Source organism: Schistocerca serialis, chromosome 9 (genome assembly GCF_023864345.2).
Source record: "Schistocerca serialis cubense isolate TAMUIC-IGC-003099 chromosome 9, iqSchSeri2.2, whole genome shotgun sequence".
NCBI lineage: Eukaryota > Metazoa > Arthropoda > Insecta > Orthoptera > Acrididae > Schistocerca > Schistocerca serialis.
In genome coordinates this window covers 259,712,019-259,735,595 of record NC_064646.1, presented here as the reverse complement: position 1 = coordinate 259,735,595, position 23,577 = coordinate 259,712,019, and the positions used below count along the sequence as shown (strand labels likewise).

Sequence of the window (23,577 nt, the reverse complement as noted above, 5' to 3'; positions counted from 1 at the left end):
ATAAAGTCCAGATTTGTACGTAGTCCAATTTTTTCACAGTCCAATCTAAAATATAGATTTAAGTTGATCCGATGGAGTCTCAATTTCCTTGAAACATATGTGTCTAAACTGATAGAAGTCTTCGCTGAAAGGGTTTGTATGGAGTGTAGTCATGTATGGAAGTGAAACATGGACTAAGAGTGTACTGAACAGAATTGGGGAGAAAAGAAATATGTGGCCAAAACAGACTACAAGAAGGGCTCTTTTAATAGGACACATTCTGAGATATCAGGGGATCACCAGTTTTGTGTTAGAGGGAAGTGTGCGTGTGGGGGGGGGGGGAGGGGGGGGGGCGGTGAGGGCGAACGGAGGAGACGGAGCTGGAAAAAATCATATAGGGAGACAAAGAAATGAGTAGAAAAGCATATTTAGAATGATGTAAGTTGCAGTAGTTATTCGGAAATGAAGAAGCTTGCACAGCATGGAGTAGCACAGAGAGTTGCACCAAACTATTCCCTGGACTGAGGACCACAACAACAACAACAGCAAAAACAACTATAACGACAGCTTGTAAAGCTTGTCAATGGTCAGTATGTAGCCGTCCACTTTGACTAATATGTATACAGTCCTGTCGACTGACTCGTTCCACATCGTTATAACATAAAATATGGTACCAGTAGTGTAGGTGTAGCGTCTTTCACTAATTATCAAAATGTCATTGGTCCTGAGCTGGAACCCAGCTGCTGCTTGTCCCTCGCTTGATGCCTGGGGTTTTTTAGACCCCAAGACCCATTTAACTACAGATAAACAGTTTTAATGTGGGTGTAGACTACTCATCCGCCAGATATGCTGTTCATGGACATTTTATTATAACTGGGTAAAATATTTACGATTATATCACAGTTTGTGGTACAACAATTTGGAATTTTTGCAGAGGGGTAAGAAAATACATCAGGTATCCAATATGTGATTTTCAGTGTTATATATAAGTTTGTTACGAAAATAAATCTTGGCAACAATGCACCTTATAAACCGACATTCTTTTGTACATTTTTGGAAACAATGAATAGAAAACACATTCATGTGCATTGTTACGACAAATTCACAGTTTAGAATTGAGTTCTGTGGAAGAAAGGTGTGCTGTTATAGTTTACTCGTCATGGATGGTGATATACGTTTTGCAAGGGACTACAGTCTCGAGCAGGTTTTGGTAGATTAACAGGACAGTGATAGTGATAACGAATCAATTTTTGGAAACGAGGATGACAGTGATGCTAATGGAGATATGATAGAGGAAAATATACAGGTTGGAGATGAAGTGAATATGAGTGACTGTAAAGAACATGATAATGGTATTCAGGTAACGAGTGCATCTACTTTTGTGTCTAGAAGTGGACAGATATGCGTAAGCAGGTTGCAAGGAATGTAATACGTGAAACTGCGCATATTCCACGTCAACTTAGACCACAATTACAGTCAAGGGCTGGCAGTTTATTTCAGACATGTTACCACCAATCACATGCAGAGTGTATAGTAATATATACCAGTAACGTGCAAAAGTTAGTAAAATTCTGTGCCCAACTCTTGAATGCTGGATTGAAATCGATTCCACAGAGCTTCAGGCATTCTTAGGTCTACTAATAATAGCTGGTTTGCATAAGCCACGTGGGAAACCTGTGAGTGGATTTTGGCCAGAAGAGTATGGCTTACCTATTTTTCGAGCCAGTATGAGCTTAACAAGATTTCGTGATATTTTGATGCGCCTCCAGTTCGATGATAAAATTACAAGGGAAGAAAGAAAAGCTATTTCTGGATCAAAAGTTGAACCTATTAAGGGCTGCGTTTGAATTGTTCGTTGATACATGCATTTCGTCTCACGTCCCTGGACCTTATATTACAGTTGATGAGCATCTGTGTACTTTCAGGGGACGGTGTCCATTCAAGGTGCACATTCCTTCGAAACCAGAAAAGTATAGGATAAAAGTGTGGGCTGCTGTAGATAGACCAATTATGTCATAAATGCACAATTGTATACGGGGAAATCTGCTGAAGGAAGGGAAATAAATCAAGGGAAACGAATGGTACATGATTTAGTTGATCATCTGAAGGAATTGCTTTGGGACAAGAGCTTCTTGCTAATAAATTGATACTAGTGGGAACTCTTTGGGCCAACCGAAAAGAGATACTGAAAGAAATGTTACCATCAAAACAGAGGCATCCATTATCGACCACTAATGGGTATGCACAGAATACTGTTTTACATTCGTATGTTCCTACACAAAATAAACCAATCGTTTTGCTGTCTACTCAACAACAAACATTTGATGTAAGTGAACATGGACACAAAAAACCTGAAATAATAATGTTCTACAACTCAACAAGGTCAGGAGTTGATACAGTTGATAAGATGGCTAGACATTATTCAGTCAAACGTGGCCACTTGCTCTATTTTTTGATATACTAGATTTTGCTTGTCTCAATGCTTACGTTCTGAATTGTAAATTTTTACATGATACGAGAAGTAAACATGCAAGAAGAGAACGCCTCTCAGAACTAGGAAAGGAACTAGTCAAACATCATATTGAACGACGAATCCTGTCGCCCCACTGCAGAACACAATGTGTTCATTCAGCAATAATATCTTCAGGCTTCAAGGATCTTCTAAAGGAAAAACAACACCATAACCAGGAAGCTGATGTTCCAAATCTGAAAAGAAAATGGTGAGATTCCTGCCCAACGTCAAAGGACAAGAAAGTGAATCAACAATGTGATGGGTGTCACAAGTTTGTTTGCAAATAACATGTTTGATAAGTGTGTTGTGTAATGATTGCTCATCATATGTCATGGAGTGTATTTCTAATAAAATCCCATGTAAGTGATATTACACATAATGATAATAAATTACAGTATTGTTACTTAGTGTGTGGGTTATAGATATTTTGTGTTAAAATAATTTTTGGAACCAAACAAACAAAATAAAATATGTTTTGATATTTCAAACAGATGTAGTAAATAATTACAATTTATATGTAACTTAATTATATTAAGAAACTATGGAGTTGTAATATCAACAATGTGCATGTGTTTCTCAATAAATTATAATTACTTTTGTGGACATAGTTCAAATTTTATCAGCATAAAGTCGCTTGAATTACTTTAGAGTCAAAAAAGATCCCAGGCACACAATATGTTTTTCCAGAGCTGATGCCATGTGAGGGTTGAATTCTGAATAAAAATCATCAGCAAAGACGGCTGACGACATCGGGGATAAGAGGGCACCCTCGTTCTGCTAACGGCCTAGTCAAAGATGGTGAAGGAGCGGGCAGATGTTGATGGCACTCTGTTACCCTTGGGATGGGAAACTGACCCTAAAAGGTGGAAGAATCAGCAATGATCAACTTCATGAGGATGCAGAAGGAAATGGAAACCACTGAATTAAAGACACACAGTGTGTAACCAAGACGATCTCTCCATTGGTAAAAGTTTACGGATTAGTCCTCCATTCCGATCTGCGGCCAAGAGGGAGATGACCACGAGAAGATTGAATAACCAAGGAAAGCGTAACGTTCTACGAACTGGGCCGTCGAATGTCAGAAGGTTGAACATGATAGGGAAGCTAGAAAATCTGCAGAGGGAAATAATAAGACGCAATGTAGCTATAGCTGGGGTCAGTGACGTGACATGGAAAGAAGACAAAGATTTATGGTCGGATGAGTAAAGGGTGATATCAGTTGCAGCAGAAAATGGTATGAAGGGAGTAGGATTCGTTATGAATGGGAGAGTAGCGGAGAGAGTAGGTTGCTGTGAACAGTTCAGTGAAGGGGTTGTTCTCATCAGAATCGACAGCAATCCAACACCAACAGCGATAGTTCGGGTATGCATGCCGACTAGTTCAGTATGTAAAGGGAGATGAAAATCTAATAGTCACGCTGAACTGGAACGCAGTTGTAGGTGAAAGAATAGAAGAGTTCGTAATGGGATGATATATCGTCTAGAAAGTACGAATGATAGAGAAGTACGACTATCCGATTTCTGAAATAAATTTCAGATGGTAGTAAGAGCAAATATATTGAAAAAGACATGAAGCACAAAGACACGGGAAGCTTCCCGCCGGAACACATCATGGTCAGACAGTTCTTTATAAATCTGACTCGATTTTGTTCTTCACTTTTTTTAGTGAGACAGTTTACTTGGATTTGCGTCCCTTGCAGGAACAATGAGTTACCATTGCTCTTAGGGTTGGAGTCAGGAGCGATGACAGTCGAGTTTATGGTTGTTCTTCGCATCTACGTCACGCACTCTGCGACAACCAATAAGGGTTCAGTAATGTCCTGAGGCATCTGCTGTGAATGTCCTAGCCAATGGGAACATTAAACGTGATTGTAGTGAATTATTTAATGAATTTTTAATCCACATATTACGAGTTGTCATCACTGATGGTAGTGGAAGTGACAAATTCTACATAAGCAGGCGAGAGACACAATTCGCAGGATACATTCTTTCTTTAAGCGCAAAGCACGTGTATGTGCGTACCGCAGCTGTCGCCTGGAACCGGCAACAATGCAATCCCCGTCTGGAGCTCGGCCTGCGCTACACGTCATCCTTCGTGGATAGAACTACAGTAAGAAAGAAATGTGTGAAACCAAGAAAAATAGTCTAATGTTAAAGTTTGAGGTCTAATTAAAGTGTTATTAAAATGTGGTGTTGTTATATCGAATTCACGTGACAGTCCTTGTGTGATGGCGGCTATGCTAACAACTCCCCATTGCAACGTCTTTAGATTTAGTGGTAAGATGGCGCAGTGGATATTCCGTCAAGAACTGTATACAGATGAAGCATAAAAACAGGAAGAAGCTGTACTGAACTGTGAAAAAAGAACCCAAGATGTGCAACATCGAGCGAACGTGAATAGCGACAGCGTCGTGGTTGTGTGGTCACGGTATTGGACGGTAAAGCTGGAGGACCGTGCTCGAATCTCCCTCCTGCCCAATTTTTTACATAAAATGATGAACTGTCCGTCAGGTCATTGACGTATCTGTTCGCTGTATTCAAATTTGTGCCTGTGTCGTGGTGCAACGTCCGTTTGCAACAGCGAAGTGAGAGGAAGGGGCTTACAAACGTATGTACCTCCTGTTTATTCTACACAAGTAGCATATTAAATTAGAGGAAAGGTCAGCGTTGGTCATAATTTTGATGATTTATTGACAGCGAAATCGATTTTAGATCACATAATGATCATCTTCAGTGCTGGAAGTTAAAAATGTCACATAGCGATCAGTGAATAAGAAACAAAAGACCACAAATACACCCGAATATAAACCAGCTGTTGGCAAGAACATACCTTTAGCGTACAAATTAAAGCTCGTAGGCACTGGTGTCTAGTTATTAGCACTAACAGACGCTATGAAACGATCACAATAACTGAAGCCGCTGTTTACATTCACCTATACAGCAGACCTCGGTGTGAGAGGGGCTTGGAACGCCCTCTATATGACGTGTCTCACGTGAACGCTTAACATTACTTTATTTGGCAAGAGATTACCACAAAATACCAAATGTGCACTTCCAAATCATTAACTGAATATTTCAAGTTTAAAATTGTACATTTTCAAAATAACTTAAAAAACTTTGAAGAATAAAAATACACAGGTAAAATTATAAGGTGTCGTATTACAGGAATTGTAAAAAAGAAAAGTATACAAATAACATGACATCAAATATAACATAATTTGTTGTTGCACAGTAACCGCCATCTGGCATGGGAAGTCAGAGGTACAAAGTTCTTAATTTACATAAAATATTACATTGAAACCAAGAAGTCAAATACATAAATAGTGGTAATTGTACAATATATGTCACGATTTAACAGGTCAAAACGTCATGTTTTTGTGAGTTATAAAATTTTTTTAGGGTGCAGACTAACAATTTTTTATCGTATTGAACAACATGATGATACACACATCGCACTCGTCTCATTGGGACATGTTAACACATTATAACAAATTTGAGGCTTAATTACAAAAATCATCGTAATTATGAAAATCAGAATGATTTAAGAGCACATTGTGGATGCAGATATCGTTTAGCGGACTCATGAGTAAGAATTACGGTTACAAATTGCAAAGAGTTAGTGATATGTTGGCTAGAGGCAGAAGTGTACGAAATATGCTAGCCTAGTAGAAACCTCCACTACCGTACCTATTATTTATAGAAAAAATTTCCTCATATGATACAAACTGAACTTGGGTATAAGGAAACAGTGTTCTCATTAAAGTACACTCCTGGAAATTGAAATAAGAACACCGTGAATTCATTGTCCCAGGAAGGGGAAACTTTATTGACACAGTCCTGGGGTCAGATACATCACATGATCACACTGACAGAACCACAGGCACATAGACACAGGCAACAGAGCATGCACAATGTCGGCACTAGTACAGTGTATATCCACCTTTCGCAGCAATGCGGGCTACTATTCTCCCATGGAGACGATCGTAGAGATGCTGGATGTAGTCCTGTGGAACGGCTTGCCATGCCATTTCCACCTGGCGCCTCAGTTGGACCAGCGTTCGTGCTGGACGTGCAGACCGCGTGAGACGACGCTTCATCCAGTCCCAAACATGCTCAATGGGGACAGATCCGGAGATCTTGCTGGCCAGGGTAGTTGACTTACACCTTCTAGAGCACGTTGGGTGGCATGGGATACATGCGGACGTGCATTGTCCTGTTGGAACAGCAAGTTCCCTTGCCGGTCTAGGAATGGTAGAACGATGGGTTCGATGACGGTTTGGATGTACCGTGCACTATTCAGTGTCCCCTCGACGATCACCAGTGGTGTACGGCCAGTGTAGGAGATCGCTCCCCACACCATGATGCTGGGTGTTGGCCCTGTGTGCCTCGGTCGTATGCAGTCCTGATTGTGGCGCTCACCTGCACGGCGCCAAACACGCATACGACCATCATTGGCACCAAGGCAGAAGCGACTCTCATCGCTGAAGACGACACGTCTCCATTCGTCCCTCCATTCACGCCTGTCGCGACACCACTGGAGGCGGACTGCACGATGTTGGGGCGTGAGCGGAAGACGGCCTAACGGTGTGCGGGACCGTAGCCCAGCTTCATGGAGACGGTTGCGAATGGTCCTCGCCGATACCCCAGGAGCAACAGTGTCCCTAATTTGCTGGGAAGTGGCGGTGCGGTCCCCTACGGCACTGCGTAGGATCCTACGGTCTTGGCGTACATCCGTGAGTCGCTGCAGTCCGGTCCCAGGTCGACGGGCACGTGCACCTTCCGCCGACCACTGGCGACAACATCGATGTACTGTGGAGGCCTCACGCCCCACGTGTTGAGCAATTCGGCGGTACGTCCACCCGGCCTCCCGCATGCCCACTATATGCCCTCGCTCAAAGTCCGTCAACTGCACATACGGTTCACGTCCACGCTGTCGCGGCATGCTACCAGTGTTAAAGACTGCGATGGAGCTCCGTATGCGACGGCAAACTGGCTGACACTGACGGCGGCGGTGCACAAATGCTGCGCAGCTAGTGCCATTCGACGGCCAACACCGCGGTTCCTGGTGTGTCCGCTGTGCCGTGCGTGTGATCATTGCTTGTACAGCCCTCTCGCAGTGTCCGGAGCAAGTATGGTGGGTCTGACACACCGGTGTCAATGTGTTCTTTTTTCCATTTCCAGGAGTGTATAAAGGCTTGGACCCAAAAAAATATATCGCAGTCTGGTTATACACTTTTGCACAAGCACTGGGTCAGAACCCATCACACACACATTTACAGTTGATACAACACAACTGTCAAGCAAACGGTTTTGGGTACTCATATGAAGGAGATTTAAATGTCTTATAGCAGCAGTGGGACCCCTCATAATATAAAAGCAGATTTTGAAAATAGCCATATATCAAAAGTAGGCCATAACAATTAATGTAAAATGCAAGGTGTGGATAACTAGTAATATATATCGTACATCCAGAAAGAACGTCATAACTTAGGAAAGGTAACAGTACAAATTATTCCCAAAATATATATCGCATTGTAGACAAATTAGAACCTGATTACACACATTTTTCCGCAATTACTTACTAAAGCAATTAAAACATAGTGACATACTAGCAACATGATATAATCACCTGAAAGTGATGAGGATTTAAATTTCTTGTCTATAGGGAAAACATATACATTATTATAACTGAACGCTTAATGCGTAGTGTACATGGATTTTGTTAAGGGTCTATTATGACTGTCAGTTATGTAACCTGACCACCAGTTGACAGAGGTTATTACAGAACCAGTGCTAAAAGTACAAGCCTCTGTCAACTGGTGTCAGACACATAATGTTTTTCATGACATTTTGACCTGTTAAATCGTGACATATGTTGTACAATTACCACTATTAATGTATTTGACTTCTTGGTTTCAACATAAAATTTTACGTAAATTAAGCACTTTGTACCTCTGACTTCCCACGCCAGATGGCGGTTACTGTGCTACAACCAATTATGTTAAATTTTATGTCATGTTATTTGTATATTTTTCTTTTTTACAAGTCCTGTAATGTGACACCTTATAATTTTACCTGTAGATTTTTATTCTTTCTTTTTTTTTTAGTTGTTTTGGAAATAACACGCCAGTGTATGTTGGCAAGATGCGCATTTCCCCCTTCCTTTTTGCTACGCGTTTTTAATGTTCAATTTTAAATTTGAAATATTCAGTTAATGATTTGCAAGTGTACATTTGGTGTTTTGTGGTAATCTCTTGCCAAATAAAGTAATGTTAAGTCTTCACGTGACACACGTCACATAGAGGGCGTTCCAAGCCCCTGTCACACCGAGGTCTGCATTATAGGTGAATGTAAACAGCGGCTTCAGTTATTGTGATCGTTTCATAGCGTCTGTTAGTACTAATAACTAGACACCAGTGCCTACGGGCTTTAATTTGTACGATAAAGGTATATTATTGCCAACAGTTGTCTTATACTCGGGTGTATTTGCGGTCTTTTGTTTCTTATACACTGATTGCTATGTGAAATTTTTAACTTCCAGCACTGAAGATGATCATTATGTGATCTAAAATCGATTTCGCTGTCAATAAATCATCAAAATTACGGCCAACGCTAACCTTCTTTGTACTTTTACTTATTGTATGGTCATTGTGCATACAGCAGCTGGGCGGGATTAGCCGAGGGATCTAAGGCCCTGCAGTCATGGACTGTGTGGCTGCTCCCGGCGGAGGTTCGAGTCCTCCCTCGGGCATGGGTGTGTGTGTTTGTCCTTAGGATAATTTAGGTTATGTAGTGTGTAAGCTTAGGGAGTGATGACCTTAGCAGTTAAGTCCCATAAGATTTCACACACACATTTGCACACAGTACTCTGTGGAGTCGCTGATCAACAAGTTCCGTTTTGGAACTTTTGACTCTTGAATTGCTTTCTTGTAACATAGTTCATATCCAAGTATTTGCTTTTTTAATTTCTGCGAGGGGTCTATACTCGCCTACTCTCACTTTTCATCACATTAACTTGTGACGGTTATATATTCGTATTCTTACCATATGACTCATATTTTATAACCAACATTGAGTATGACAATTTCCAAGAATACAGAGGGAGAACACGCACGTCAGTGGCCGAGCGGAAGGTTAATAATTTTGTGAAAAAAAAAGAGACACCAAGGAGATTTGTACATGCGTCTCCCGCTTTGAAGTCCGATACCATGACCACACAACCACGACGCCGTGATTCCTACAATTCGCTTGATGTTGCACACCTTGAGATTGTGCCGTTCACTGTTTCTACTTCGCTTTTTTTTCTCACAGTGCAGTACTCCTTCTCCCTGTTTTCATGCTTGATCTGTGTTCAGTTTTTGGCGGGCTGTCGACTGGGCCCTCTTACCACTAATATGAGGGGGCTGCGATGGGGAGTTTCCCTTGTAAGACCTAAGGTGTGTTAGCTGGCAGCATGTGCTTGGCCTGTGCGCAGACAGTCGACACGCGTACCCGCCGGACGTGACGGTGTCACGCCAGATGAGCGGCGACTTCTTCGAGGGCGCCGACGAGCTGCTGAAGGCGCTGGGGGCTGGCGACGCGGCCGCCGTGGGCGCCATCTTGGACAGCCACCCACACCTCGCCACGGCCCGCATGGGGCCCGTCCGCATCACTGCGCTGCAGGTCAGTCTCCGTCTGCAGTGGTCTGGGAAGAACGAAGACCGCGTCGTGTGATCACTGTGGTGCGAGCGACGGTATGAGAAATAAAGGTCCGACTGACGAGCACAGCACACATTCTGCCTTCGTTACACGTTGTTTAAGTGGCAAACCAGGGGTGAGATTGGACTATATAAGCTGTCTTACTCTAATTTTTAAAATATTTCTTTTGAAGGATTCTCAAATGTCTTTCAAAAAGTTCACAGTTAAAAAGAAAATATTTCTTGAGTAATAATTTGTGAGGATTTCTACGTAGATTTGTTAAAAGACAGTGACAGGAATAATAAATTAGAGATTTTATTAGGGTATTTCAGACTAATTAGACTAGTCAGTTTTCTAACTCGTGTGCAGCAGGATTGTAGGCTACTGACTGATAACGTTTTAACAGACATTGCTCAGGCTGAAAGATTTAATGTGCACCACTTCTTAATGAACTATCTGATTGTGATGAACAATTAATGGAAATAAACAAATATGGCAACTTACAGTCTGGAGACTGGTTCATACAAACCAGTGAGGTTTATTAATGAGAACAGGATTCAGTGTTTTAATAGTAAGTTAAAAGAGGTGGTATGGAGTGAGGTATACTTAGAAACAGATGTTAATGCCAGTTTCTATTTAATCCTTATTAAATTTGTGTCGGTCTTTGAAAGTTGCGAGTAGGGGGAAGAGTGTCATGGATATGATACACGAATTGAGATGGCAATCATGAAGACAAAGGCGTTTTTCTTGCGGCAGGCTCTTCTCATGAAGTTTCCGTCACCAACTTTGCCCTCAGAGTGTGAAAATATTTCATTGACGCCCACCTACATGATTATCATAATAAAACAGGAGAAATCAAAGCTCGCTCGGAAAGATTTATGTGTTCGTTTTGAGGAACGGTAAAAAAAAAAAAAAATGTATAGAAGGTGATTTGATGAACCATCTGCAAGGCACTCAATCGCGAATTGCAGAGTAATCATGTAGCTGTAGAACTCTCCTTGCTCGTATACTGGAGGGTTAAGCATTTTTCTCACATTACTGTGGGCAACCACTCTCTTTCACCAATAAAATAACTAAAAACTACCTCTTACATGTAACATAGAAATAATAAATAACAAACAGGTATCATTAAGCTGTTTACAAGAAGTCATAATCCTGTCCAAAGTCCTCAATATCAGTTTTGCTTTAGTCTCACTCGCTTCCAACTGTCAGTTAATTACTTCTATGAACAATTAGTCAGGCCTCTCTACACGAAAGCTCGCCACCTGTCCCCACGAAGTCTTCCTCTTGCTCCTTTGGTCCTCTCCGGAAGTTGCTCTCATTTTCGAATTCTTACCAGAAATTACATACCGTACCAAGAATCGATACTGCTCCACCGGATCATTCCACCCTGCCACTGATAGCTGTGTTTCTGTTGAGTGGAAAGAAATCTTTGATATTTGTTACTACAAGTTCTCCACAATGAATTTTCAATGTCTCCTGATCTACCACATCAGGAACATGATCGGTTACCACAAACTGTTCCTCGTCGATTATATGCGAACTTTCTGGTTGTCTGGAAAGCTTCCTCGTATTGTAGCCGTTACTTGATGTGAAGCCACATTGTGTTTCTGACCACCACCATCAAAGATGTTGCCACAGAATTTATCAGCTAATGCCATTACAGCGTTCAATCCAACGTCCACCAATCTTCGATAGTACCTGCATCTACTCTGTGACAGAGTGAATTCTGAACACTGTCAGTGCCTAATGCCAAATCCTCTAACGAGTCGCTATGCTCTGTGTCAAATCTCCTAAGATTTGCCTCGTCAAATGTAAGTAAGCACGAGCTTCTTCGGCACTGTTTACAGTTGTCTTATTGGAGGTTAAATTATGCACACTGTCCGTAACTAAAAGTGCCACATCCTCCAACCTACTCATTCTCTGTGCATGGTTATAAATTTTTTGGTGTATGTTCTAAGGGTTGGAAGGTCCGATGTAAACAAAATCCTGGCAGGCATCGCCAATTATTTATGTGAGGATATGGCTTAGCCTTCAATATACCGCTGTGGATGTCAGGATAATCAGCACCGATTGGACTGGCTGATGGTCAGATTCCCCCAACCCATTGGGTTCACATGCACTGAATGAAAAATGTTTCGCACAATAGGTAACTAACCGGAAAGGGTGGCTGTAGTAAACGTGAGTTATAACAAATTACACTACTGGCCATTAAAATTGCTACACCAAGAAGAAATTCAGATGATAAACGGGTATTCATTGGACAAATATATTATTTTAGAACTGACATGTGATTACATTTTCACGCAATTTGGGTGCATAGATCTCGAGAAATCAGTACCCAGAACAACCACCTCTGGCCGTAATAACGGCCTTGATATGCCTGGGCATTGAGTCAAACAGAGCTTGGATGGCGTGTACATGTAGCTTCAACACTATACCACAGTTCATGAAGAGTAGTGACTGTCGTATTGTGACGAGTCAGTTGCTCGGCCACCATTGACGAGACTTCTTCAGTTGGTGAGAGATCTGGAGAATGTGCTTGCCAGGCAGCAGTCGAACATTTTCTGTATCCAGAAAGGCCCGTACAGGACCTGCAACATGCCGTCGTGCATTATGCTGCAGAAATGTAGAGTTTCGCAGGGATCGAATGAAGGGTAGAGCCACGGGTCGTAACACATCTGAAATGTAACGTCCACTGTTCAAAGTGCCATCAATGCGAACAAGAGGTGTGCGGAGATGTGTAACCAATGGCACCCCATACCACCACGCAGGTGATACGCCAGTATGGCGATGACGAATACACGCTTCCAATGTGCATTCACCGCGATGTCGCCAAACACGGATGCGACCATCATGATGATGTAAACAGAACCTGGATTCATCCGAAAAAATTACGTTTTGCCATTCATGCACCCAGGTTCCTCATTCAGTACACCATCGCAGGCACTCCTGTCTGTGATGCAGCGTCAAGGGTAGCCGCAGCCACGGTCTCCGAGCTGATAGTCCATGCTGCTGCAAACGTCGTCGAACTGTTCGTGCAGATGGTTGTTGTCTTGCAAACTTCCCCGCCTGTTGACTCAGGGATCGAGGCGTGGCTGCACGATCCGTTACAGCCATGCGGATAAGATGCCTGTCATCTCGACTGCTACTGATACGTGTCCGTTGGGATCCAGCACAGCATTCCGTATTATTCCTCCTGAACCCACTGATTCCATATTCTGCTAACAGTCATTGGATCTCGATCAACGCAAGCAGCAATGTCACGATACGATAAACCGCAATCGCGATAGGCTGCAATCCGACGTTTATCAAATTCAGAAACGTGATGGTACGCATTTCTCCTCCTTACACGAGGCATCACAACAACGTTTCACCAGACAACGCCGGTCAACCGCTGTTTGTGTATGAGAAATCGGTTGGAAACTTTCCCCATGTCAGCACGTTGTAGGTGTCGCCACCGGCGCCAACCTTTTGTGAACGCTCTGAAAAGCTAATCATTTGCATATCACAGCATCTTCTTCCTGTCGGTTAAATTTCACGTCTGTAGCACGTCATATTCGTAGTGTAGAAATTTTAATGGCCAGTAGTGTATTACAGGTTTATCTGACCCCAAGCAATGTAGAGATAAACATAACTAGGAATTGTTGACATTGATTAATATAAATCTAATACGTGAATACCTCCGCAAGGACTGGATAACTCAGGCTAATGGGACAGTGATTGCTTGCGTCTGCCAGAAGAATGAATGAACTACACATGGAACTAACATTTCCATTTGATTCGAAATGAACCAGTAGACGCTTATGACAATGTTGTATTCCGAAATGCGGCTTGTTATAACTGCGTGCCCTTAAACGCACTTGAATTTTTGATCACTGCTTGTTGATTGCTCGTCATTGCTGTGATCTCTCGCCATACTCAGTTCTCAGATATATGATGTGAAGTGGGTGCCATGCTCTGCAGCTGAAGTCTTTTGTCAAGTGTTCTCTTCTGTCTTCCAAATCCAAGTGTCCTCTGTATCTTGCACTGAAGTCTTCTCAGCTGCATCTTCAAGAGAAGTGTCTCTCTATCAAGAAATGAGCTCGTTCTACTTCCAGGAAGCCCGCACAGTTCTAGTGCACCAACAAAAACAGCGATGCAAAGTACTAGCCAATGATATATTTGTTAGCATGTCAACAACCACCCATCCACGCAAAATGTTTGCAACATTAATCAGTTATTACATCCTGGGCTTGCAGTTCTTACCAATTCACAGTTTCTCTTCCAACCTTCAGTCACTTTGATATTTCAGCATCTGTCTGTGTTCCACAGACACACTGCTCGAAAACTGACGTCTTGAGTTCCTATACTCTATTTGTTTAAGCTAGTCAATATAGAGACGTCTTACAGCCTTTTTGGCCAGAGGTCTCCCACCTCACACAAAGTTGTGACAGAGAGTTGGCTAAAATAGAAAAGAATACTTGTTCACAAAGCAGACCAGCTGCTTCTCAAGACACACCAAGATGTTTATCGATTACTGATTGCCCCTCACATAGCATTAGAGAAGGCTAATTTGAACGCCCTTATTTCGAAGTTTGTTTATCTTGGTTAGCCCTGTTTATAAAAACTACTACTCTCTCCCGAGTGCAGTTTTTCATCACACCACAATAACTATTGCACCATGCCGTTCAGTGTGCAAAGCATTACGCGAAAACAGTATGAGGCCCGTACCTGCTTCTAACGGTCACTGTGGCTTTTGCTGTCTTCCAGAAAGACATTTCGCTGCCATCAGGAGGACGTTTTGTAACACTGGGTCACTGACCTGGCCCATCGGGCCCTGTTGATCAAGCATTCAAACTTCCTCCAGTAAAGAGGAGGAATTAATATAGAGGCAAACAGCTAACTTTGGTAGTCACTGATGTCATTCATTAAAATAGTTAACTATTTTACTAACTCACAGGAATTAAGCTCAGATAGTAATTCTTATAAATCACATTGTGATTAGAACAGGAGATCCGCCAGTCTGGCAGTAGACTGCTGCGTATCAGTGCACAACATGAACATGCGTCACATAAGTAATTACGAAGCACAGCTGCATGTACACTATGTCATCAAAAGTATCCGGACAACTTGACTTATAAGTTCGTGGCGCCCTCCATCGATAACACTGGAATTCGATATGGTGTTGGCCCACCCTTTGCCTTGATGACAGCTTCCACTCTCGCAGACAAACGTTCAACCAGTTGCTGGAAGGTTTCTTGGAGAATGGCAGCCCATTCTTCACAGAGTGCTGCACTGAGGAGAGGTATCGATGTCGGTCGGTGAGGCCTGGCACGAAGTCAGTGTTTCGAAACATCCCAAAGGTGTTCTGTGGGATTCAGGTCAGGACTCTGTGCATCACTGGGATGTTACTGTCGTGTAACCACTCCACCACAGGCCGTGCAATACGAACAGGTGCTCGATCGTGTTGAAAGAGGCAATCGCCAACCCCTAATTACTCTTCAACAGTTGGAAGCAAGAAGGTGCTTAAAACATCAATGTATTCCTGTGCTGTAATACTGCCACGCAAAACAAGTGGTGCAAACCCCCTCCATGACACTACACACGCTGGCAGATGACGTTCACTGGGCATTCGCCATACCCACACCCTGCCATCGGATCGCCACATTGGGTACCGTGATTCGCCACTCCACAAAACGTTTTTCCACTATTCAGTCGTCCAATGTTAACGCTTCTTACACCAAGCGAAGCGTGGTTTGGCATTTACTGCCGTGATTTGTGGCTTATGAGCAGCCGCTCGACCATGAAATCCATGTTTTCCCGCCTCCCACCTAACTTTCACAGTACTTGCAGTGGATCCTGATGCAGTTTGGAACTCCAGTGTGATGGTCTGGATAGATGTCTGCCTATTACGCATTATGACCCTCTTCAACTGTCGGTGGTCTCTGTCAGTCAACAGACTAGGTCAGCCTGTACGGTTTTGTGCTGTAAGTGTCCCTTCACGTTTCTACTTCACTATCACATCGGACGCGAGGGATGTTTAGGAGTGTGGAAATCTCGCGTTCAGACGTATGACGCAAGTGACACCCAATCACCTGACCACGTTCGAAGTCCGTGAGTTCCGCAGAGCGCCCTATTCTTCTCTCTCACGATGTCTAATGACTACTGAGGTCGCTGATATGGAGTACCTGGCAGTAGGTGGCAGCAAAATGCACATAATATGACAAACGTATGTTTTTGGGGGTGTCCGGATACTTTTGATCACATAGTGTACATTATCCCATTTCGTAATCTCATGAAAAAAGTTTGTCTGTTATTGATAGTCTCTCTAAATCTCATATCTTTCTGTTCGTACATAGTTTGAACTACGGGTATACGATCTTCATCCATAGTACCCATGAAACCACTCTTGTCTATTCAGTTGAACATAACGATTCACTGTTATTCTATCTTAATGATTGTCCTCCTGTCCGCCATACAAACGAAGTTCACACGTAATTTTCGGAATTTTAATAGCAGTGTCATACACTAAAAGCGACCAGCATCCAGTAATGTCCTCACCAACCCGCGCCCAACTGTTCCTGTCGACAGGTCATTCTCGACTCTCACAAGAAAGATCCACCGCCACTACATTGAAACTATATGGTCTAGCACATAGTGTAGGAGTATCTGTGGAGTCAGCATTCCGACGTGGAGAACTGTATCTTTGTCGCCAGCGACGTAAAATTTCTCCATAAGTGCTCTGCAGATTTTGAACGTTATTGTGTAAGTATTACTGGAAGATACCTTTTAAACTTACAATGGATTTTATACACGCGCTTCTTAGCAGTGTCAAGAATATGAATTCAATATTTGGTATGAACGTAGATTAAAGCTTTGAAGGGATAAATGCAAAGTCATGTATCTTGTTTGAGACAAGTGTGAAAGCTCAGTAGTCACCTATTTTTGGATGGGAAAACAAGGGTAGCCACTGCAAATTTTTAGGTTTTCCCATTACCTGACGTAGTTAGTCCTGTAAGAGGTGACCTGTAATCGAAAAATTTATTTGCCAAATCGAATTGTTGTTCAGTGATGCCTACTTTCAGCAAATTCGTATTGCCATTTTCAAATCACATTAGTACAACCTGTAGCGTCCGCAACGACCACTATAGGTAGTCCCTTTGCCTTAATCAATTATGACAAATTGCTTACCTGTAATAGTCATCATAGACGCTACAAGTTGTACTAATGTGGTTTGAAAATGGCATTTCAAATTTGCCGTGACTAGGCATGGCTGCACAAACAATTGCGATTTTGGCAAACTAAGTATTTGCATAAGAAGACTTCACCATCTATTTTTAGGTTTTGTACTGCACTTTATCTTGTTGCTGAGTATCTGTTTTAATTAATTATGCTGCAATGGCACTGCTTCCTAGTAGGCAAAAGCCTATGTCTCCTGAAAAACATTTGGCACCACATCATACAGCAAACTACTGATTTATTATACTCTGAGATAATTTTAGGGATGACTTTTGTTACAGATAAAATCAATTTAATCTGTGTTCTTGCTCCCATAGATGTTCAGTCGTCACAGGTCCTGCAGTCCATGCGCTGCTTCCACAAACTGCTTCCATTCCTGTTTTGCGCTTGATTACTCCAGGAGTCTTCAGTCCACAGGGCTGCCAGGCCCTTGTCCCCACCCAGCACTGCTTTGATCGTCCTATGGGGAGTCTCGTGTTCAGTTACGCCGCAGGTGCTTTTTTCACCCACCTTTCTTCTGGTGTATGGGCTACATAGCCTGCTCATGAGATTCTTCTCTTCAGCTTCTGTAGAATTGTCGGCTCGTGAATAAAGCGGTATATCGCCTCAGTCTTCCTCCTTCAAAATTCTCCTTTATCTAAGACAGGTCCCCATATCCTCCTCATTACTCATTTTTCAAATGTTAACCGTTTCTCCTTTTCTTGTTTAGTCATGCTCCAGGTTTCTAAGCCACACGTGATTGATGGGCATATCACTGTGTTATATATTCTCATCTTAGTATTCGCTGATACAGATTTTGAGCTAAGCTTCTCTCTGAGGGAATACATACATTTCATTCCCAACGCTAGTCGCTCCTTGACTTCGATTTCTATGTCTTGTTGCTGCTAAAGCGAGAGCCCAAATATTTTAAGTGGCGAAATCTCTTGAGCCTATGCCATATATCTAAAGACATTAGTGCTGCTCTGGTCTTCATCCAAATTGCATGAATTCCGTTTTGTCTTGATTAACGTTATACCATTTCTTGTACATTTCATTCAACTCATAGTTTGATTCATTTAGCAGTCCTGTATTATCTGAATATGCGTGACAATTAAAACTACCAGCCATCTGTTCTACAGCCCATTCCTGTTACCTGCGTTCCCTTAATACTTTCTGTAAGATGACATTGAACAGACCACATGAGAGCATCCTCTTGTCTGGGACCTGTCTCAGTCTTGACAGATTTTGGGGTGATTCCTCGGAAACGCATTGCTGCGCTTGACCCATCCATACAGGTTTGCACCAGTCTCACTAACTTCTCAGGCGTTCTGAAGTTCCTCTGTGTATTGTATAGGCTATTGCTATGGATGATGTAAGCACATTCAAAAGCCACTAACAGACTATAATGTCTTCATCATATTCTCAGTGGTTTCCAAGCAATTGTTTTAGCGTGAAAATGTGATCTATTGTCGATCGATTTGGTCTAAACCAGCTTGGTATTCCTGTATACTGTTCTCTGTGAACAGCTGTAATTTCCTGAATATAATGATAGACACTTCCTTGTAGATTACATTCAGCAAAGAAGCTGATGCGTTTTGCTTCTCTGCTTACATATCGGGCATATTATGGCCAATTTACATTCTTCTGTCAATGTATCATCCATCTGTATCAACTTGACCAGCTTATGTAGCTGTAACTGGAAGCTCTTACCGCCTTCAGTGATTAATTCTCCTGTTATTCTGTCCTTCCATGAGCCTTGTTGTTTCTGAATCTTTTGATTGCCATCTTCATATCTTCTTTAGTCGCTTCCCATTCTTTTTCATTTTTCCTTCTCTCCTTGGTTTGTGCAAGTAGCATCTTATCTGGGGCTGGGGGATTCAAGAGTTCTGAGGAGCATTCCCTTCAGTTCTCTGCAATTCTTTCCTTGCTGTTTTTATCTCGAATGAAAATCCAGATTTCTGGTTTTTGATGCACTGTAAAAATTGTCTTGAGTTCTTGTGGTGGCTTCCTGCTCAGCTTGTCCTAAGCATCTGGTTACATGTATCCTCTTCTCAGGATTGGCTTCATCTCCTTTCTGATGTTGTGAAAATGTTTTCTTTTCTGCTCATTCTCCCTTGCAGCCAGTCACTTCTCCCTTACCTTCCTTCTCCTTCCAGCAGCCTTCTGGCATGTCTCGTGGATCCATTTTCTCTTCTTCATCCTCTTCTTTTTCTCAAGGTATCCTCCGCTATACTTTGTACTGTGGACTTTATTTCTTCCCACTTGGGAAATTAAAACATCCTGGTGCACAAAACTTAAGGGTGGAAGTAACCTTTGCATGATGTACTAATGCCAAGTAACGAAGCTCAGTGCAACTTGACCATGTACAGAGGGTAGCTGAAAGAAATACCCAATGAGAAAATGTTACTTTTATTCAAGTAATTATACTGAAGTCAACATCATTCATCATGGTCCCATACAGAGCGCAAAAGGCGGAACATGGTTCTCGATAGGGCGTGTAAATACCATAGAGAGGAATGCATGCTCTGCAGTATACTCCCATGCTGACCACAAGGTTGATGAGGAGCTTGTTAAAGAGTTCTTTCGGTAGGATGTTCCATTCTTCCACTAGCGCAGTTGACAACTCCTTGCTTGCCGTTTGTGCATGTGGACTTGCTGAAACACGACTCCAGAACATAGTTCACATGTGATCTACATCTACATCTACATCCATACTCCGCAAGCCACCTGACGGTGCATGGCGGAGGGTCCTTGAGTACCTCTATCGGTTCTCCCTTCTATTCCAGTCTCGTATTGTTCGTGGAAAGAAAGATTGTCGGTAGGCCTCTGTGTGGGCTCTAATCTCTCTGTTTTTATCCTCATGTTCTCTTCGTAAGATATACGTAGGAGGGAGCAATATATTGCTTGACTCCTCGGTGAAGGTATGTTCTCGAAACTTCGACAAAATCCCTTACCGAGCTACTGAGCGTCTCTCTTGCAGTCTTTCACTGGAGTTTATCTATCATCTCTGTAACGCTTTCGCGATTACTAAATGATCCTGCAACGAAGCGCGCTGCTCTCTGTTGGATCTTCTCTACCTCTTCTATCAACCCCATCTAATTCAAGCAGTGAGCGAACAAGTTTACTGTAACCTACTTCCTCTGTTTTCGGACTGCATTTTCTTAGGATTCTTCAAATGAATCTCACTCTGGCATCTGCTTTACCGACGATTAATGTCATATGGTCATTCCATTTTAAATCACCCCTAATGCCTACTCCCAGATAATTTATGGAATTAACTGCTTCCAGTTGCTGACCAGCTACTTTTAGCTAAATGATACAGGATATTTCTTTCTGTGTATTCGCAGTACATTACACTTGCTTACATTGAGATTCAATCGATCGATGGGAGTTAAATCAGAGGGAAGGGGAGCCCACTCTATTCGCCGAGTATCCTCTTGTTCCAAGCGCTCCTATGACTGCACAGTTCGTTTCAGTCGCACATTATCATCCACATAAATGATGTCATGGCCAAATGCACCATGAAAGGACACAAGATTTGGAGGTCAATTTGTCCATACAACATTATATGATATTCCATATACAACACCTTGACCCCAAAACGATCATGCCTGGCAGTGCTGGATGCAGATCTTGTCTGACAGGAAAAGATGGGAGCACATAATGCACCTAGAAGCATTGTATAATGTGACTGTTTTGGTAGTCGAGGAGTTTTTGTGATGGGAGGCGTAATTTTGCGTTGGTATACTGACCTATAAATCTTTGAACAAGTACACTCAGCGGCCAATGTTATTGTTTCACTGTATGCCATCCCCACATGCGTCTTTTCAGGGGTGCCTTCAGCTCCAACCTCATTCTTATGAATGAAAGTATACGACTGCATCCAAATGAACAGATGGAGCACCTTATGGACTGATATTCGGTGAATAGAATGGCCTGCCTGTTCCCCCTACTAAAGCCCCATCGAGCACGGGTGGGATGCATTGCATAATGTCCATATGCACCAACGGTCTCCAGCAGCTGCTAATCATGCTGGTGGAGGAAAGGAGGAAGGGAACGCTTAAGCACAGCAACTCCTTATCAACCATGTGGACAGCATAGGAGCAGATTGCAGAGCTTGCACTACCATCTGTGGTACTACACACCCTATTAAGAACCATGTCACGCCTTATGTAATGTCCAGGGGACCATCACGATTTGTGGTGACTTCTGTGCACTTATTTTCTTGAACAAAAGTGTCATTTTTGGTCGTCTCACTTCATGTTTCTTCCAGCTACCTTCTGTACTATACTGTAGCAGTTCTTTGTATGTACAATCCAAGTTTCATCGAGTTATGTTGCCTAGTGGTGATACATCAAGTGAAAGTTACTTCCATTCTTAAGTTTTGTAGACCAGTGTATTATGATTAGTGGCAGTAATAGTAATAGTATTACTACTAGTATTAAAGCATTTAGAACTCTGTTGTTATTCACGGCGTCGTTACGTGGAGGGTGGAGAAAAACTGTGTCAGGAAATTTTAACCCTGGGTGGCTGATGCTAGTAGGAACTAAAATTACTAATGTTGTGTAGGTCGACAATGCACAATTTTTAAACTACGGAAACTTGGCACCACGTTCTCTATTTGACCACGGGATTGACCTGCTGTTGGATGCTCTGGACAATGCATGACCGCAAATGATTTGCCTGCCAGAGATCGCGATGTATCCAAGGTGGCCGGCATGCTCAGTGGTAGTGCGCCAGCCTTCCATTCTGGGGGCGAATCCGCTAGGGTCCCGACACATCCATTGTAGTTTCGTGATGAGATGTACCAGGAACAAACCCATCAACAGCTATTAGTTTGCGTACAGATAGTCTTTTACAAATTGTGTTGACCCTGAAAACGGACTTTTTTGTAGCTAGGACATTATTTACTTAAGGCATGTACTCAAAATGGTGACTCACTGCTGCGACACAAGCTTGGGAACGTCGAACGGTGTTCTGACGAACTCTTTCAAAGATTCCTGGCATTACCCTGATGTGAATGGTGGCATGCTGAATGCGATCCATTAATTCCTCTTCGTTTCTAGGTGGCTCGCGTCTGGGTGGGTGAAATAGAACTTTGAAGAATCCCCACAGGAAAAAATCTGGTGGCATGAGGTCTGGTGATCACGGGACCATGTCCTATGAGCACATCTGCCACTACCTGGCTGTTGAAGAGTTCATTTAAATATCTGCACACAGCATGACTGTTGTGTATGGGCGCCTCATCATACTGCAAGCACATGCATACCCGTATGTCCAGTGGAACATCTTCCAGCAGGCTGGGTAGAGTTTCTTGCGAAAGTTAAAGTAATTTGCCCCAATAAGTCGAGGAGGTAGATGGACTGGCCCAATCAGATGGTCGCCCTCAATGCCTGCCCAAATGTTGAGCGAAAATCGTTCCTGGTGTCAGTAGACATACGTGACCTGAGGATGCCCAGTAATGAACGTTTCGAGTGTTGTAAAGCCCATCCCAATGGAAGGTGTACTCGTCAGTAAACAACACAATGGTAGGGAAGTAGGGATCTCGTTCAACACGTCGCAGAAACCACCGGCAAAACCCTAGCCTGTGTTCATAGTCCGCTGCAGGATTTAGATCTTGGACAAGGTAGAAACTAAATGGATGTGGGCTGTCATCCCTCAAAACCTCCCAGACTACCCGATGAGTAACCGCCATGTTGTGTCCAACCGCTCGAGTACTTGTCATAGGTATTTCGTTGAAGTGCTCGAGAACAGTCTCTTCAAATGCAGTATCCCGTTAGAGATCTTCCAGTATCACCACGATATCCCCCTAACGAGCCTGTTTCGCCAAATCACTGGTGGAATGCTGTAAACGTTCGTGGGTGTGGGTGGCGTCTTGCTGGGTACCGCTCCTCATACAACCGACGAGCTTCATGCACATTACCGCCTGCTAGTCCATAAACAAAAATCATATCTCGTTGTTCTTCAAACGAATACTATGCCAAAAAAATGGCTCTGAGCACTATGGAACTTAACATCTATGGTCATCAGTCCCCTAGAACTTAGAACTACTTAAATCTAACTAACCTAAGGACATCACACAACACCCAGCCATCACGAGGCAGAGAAAATCCCTGACCCCGCCGGGAATCGAACCCGGGAACCCGGGCGTGGGAAGCGAGAACGCTACCGCACGACCACGAGATGCGGGCGAAATACTATGCCACCATG

At 42.8% G+C, this 23,577-nt stretch overlaps 1 protein-coding gene across 1 annotated transcript in view; it reads left to right on the top strand.

The window, feature by feature from the left end:
• Nucleotides 1-23,577, top strand: part of LOC126419046 (transient receptor potential channel pyrexia-like) — a 245,435-nt gene that overhangs the window by 102,545 nt on the left and 119,313 nt on the right. The window contains exon 4 of the mRNA XM_050086118.1: nt 9,965-10,152. Coding sequence (XP_049942075.1) covers nt 9,965-10,152 — 188 coding nt within the window. The remainder of the gene's footprint in view (nt 1-9,964; nt 10,153-23,577) is intronic.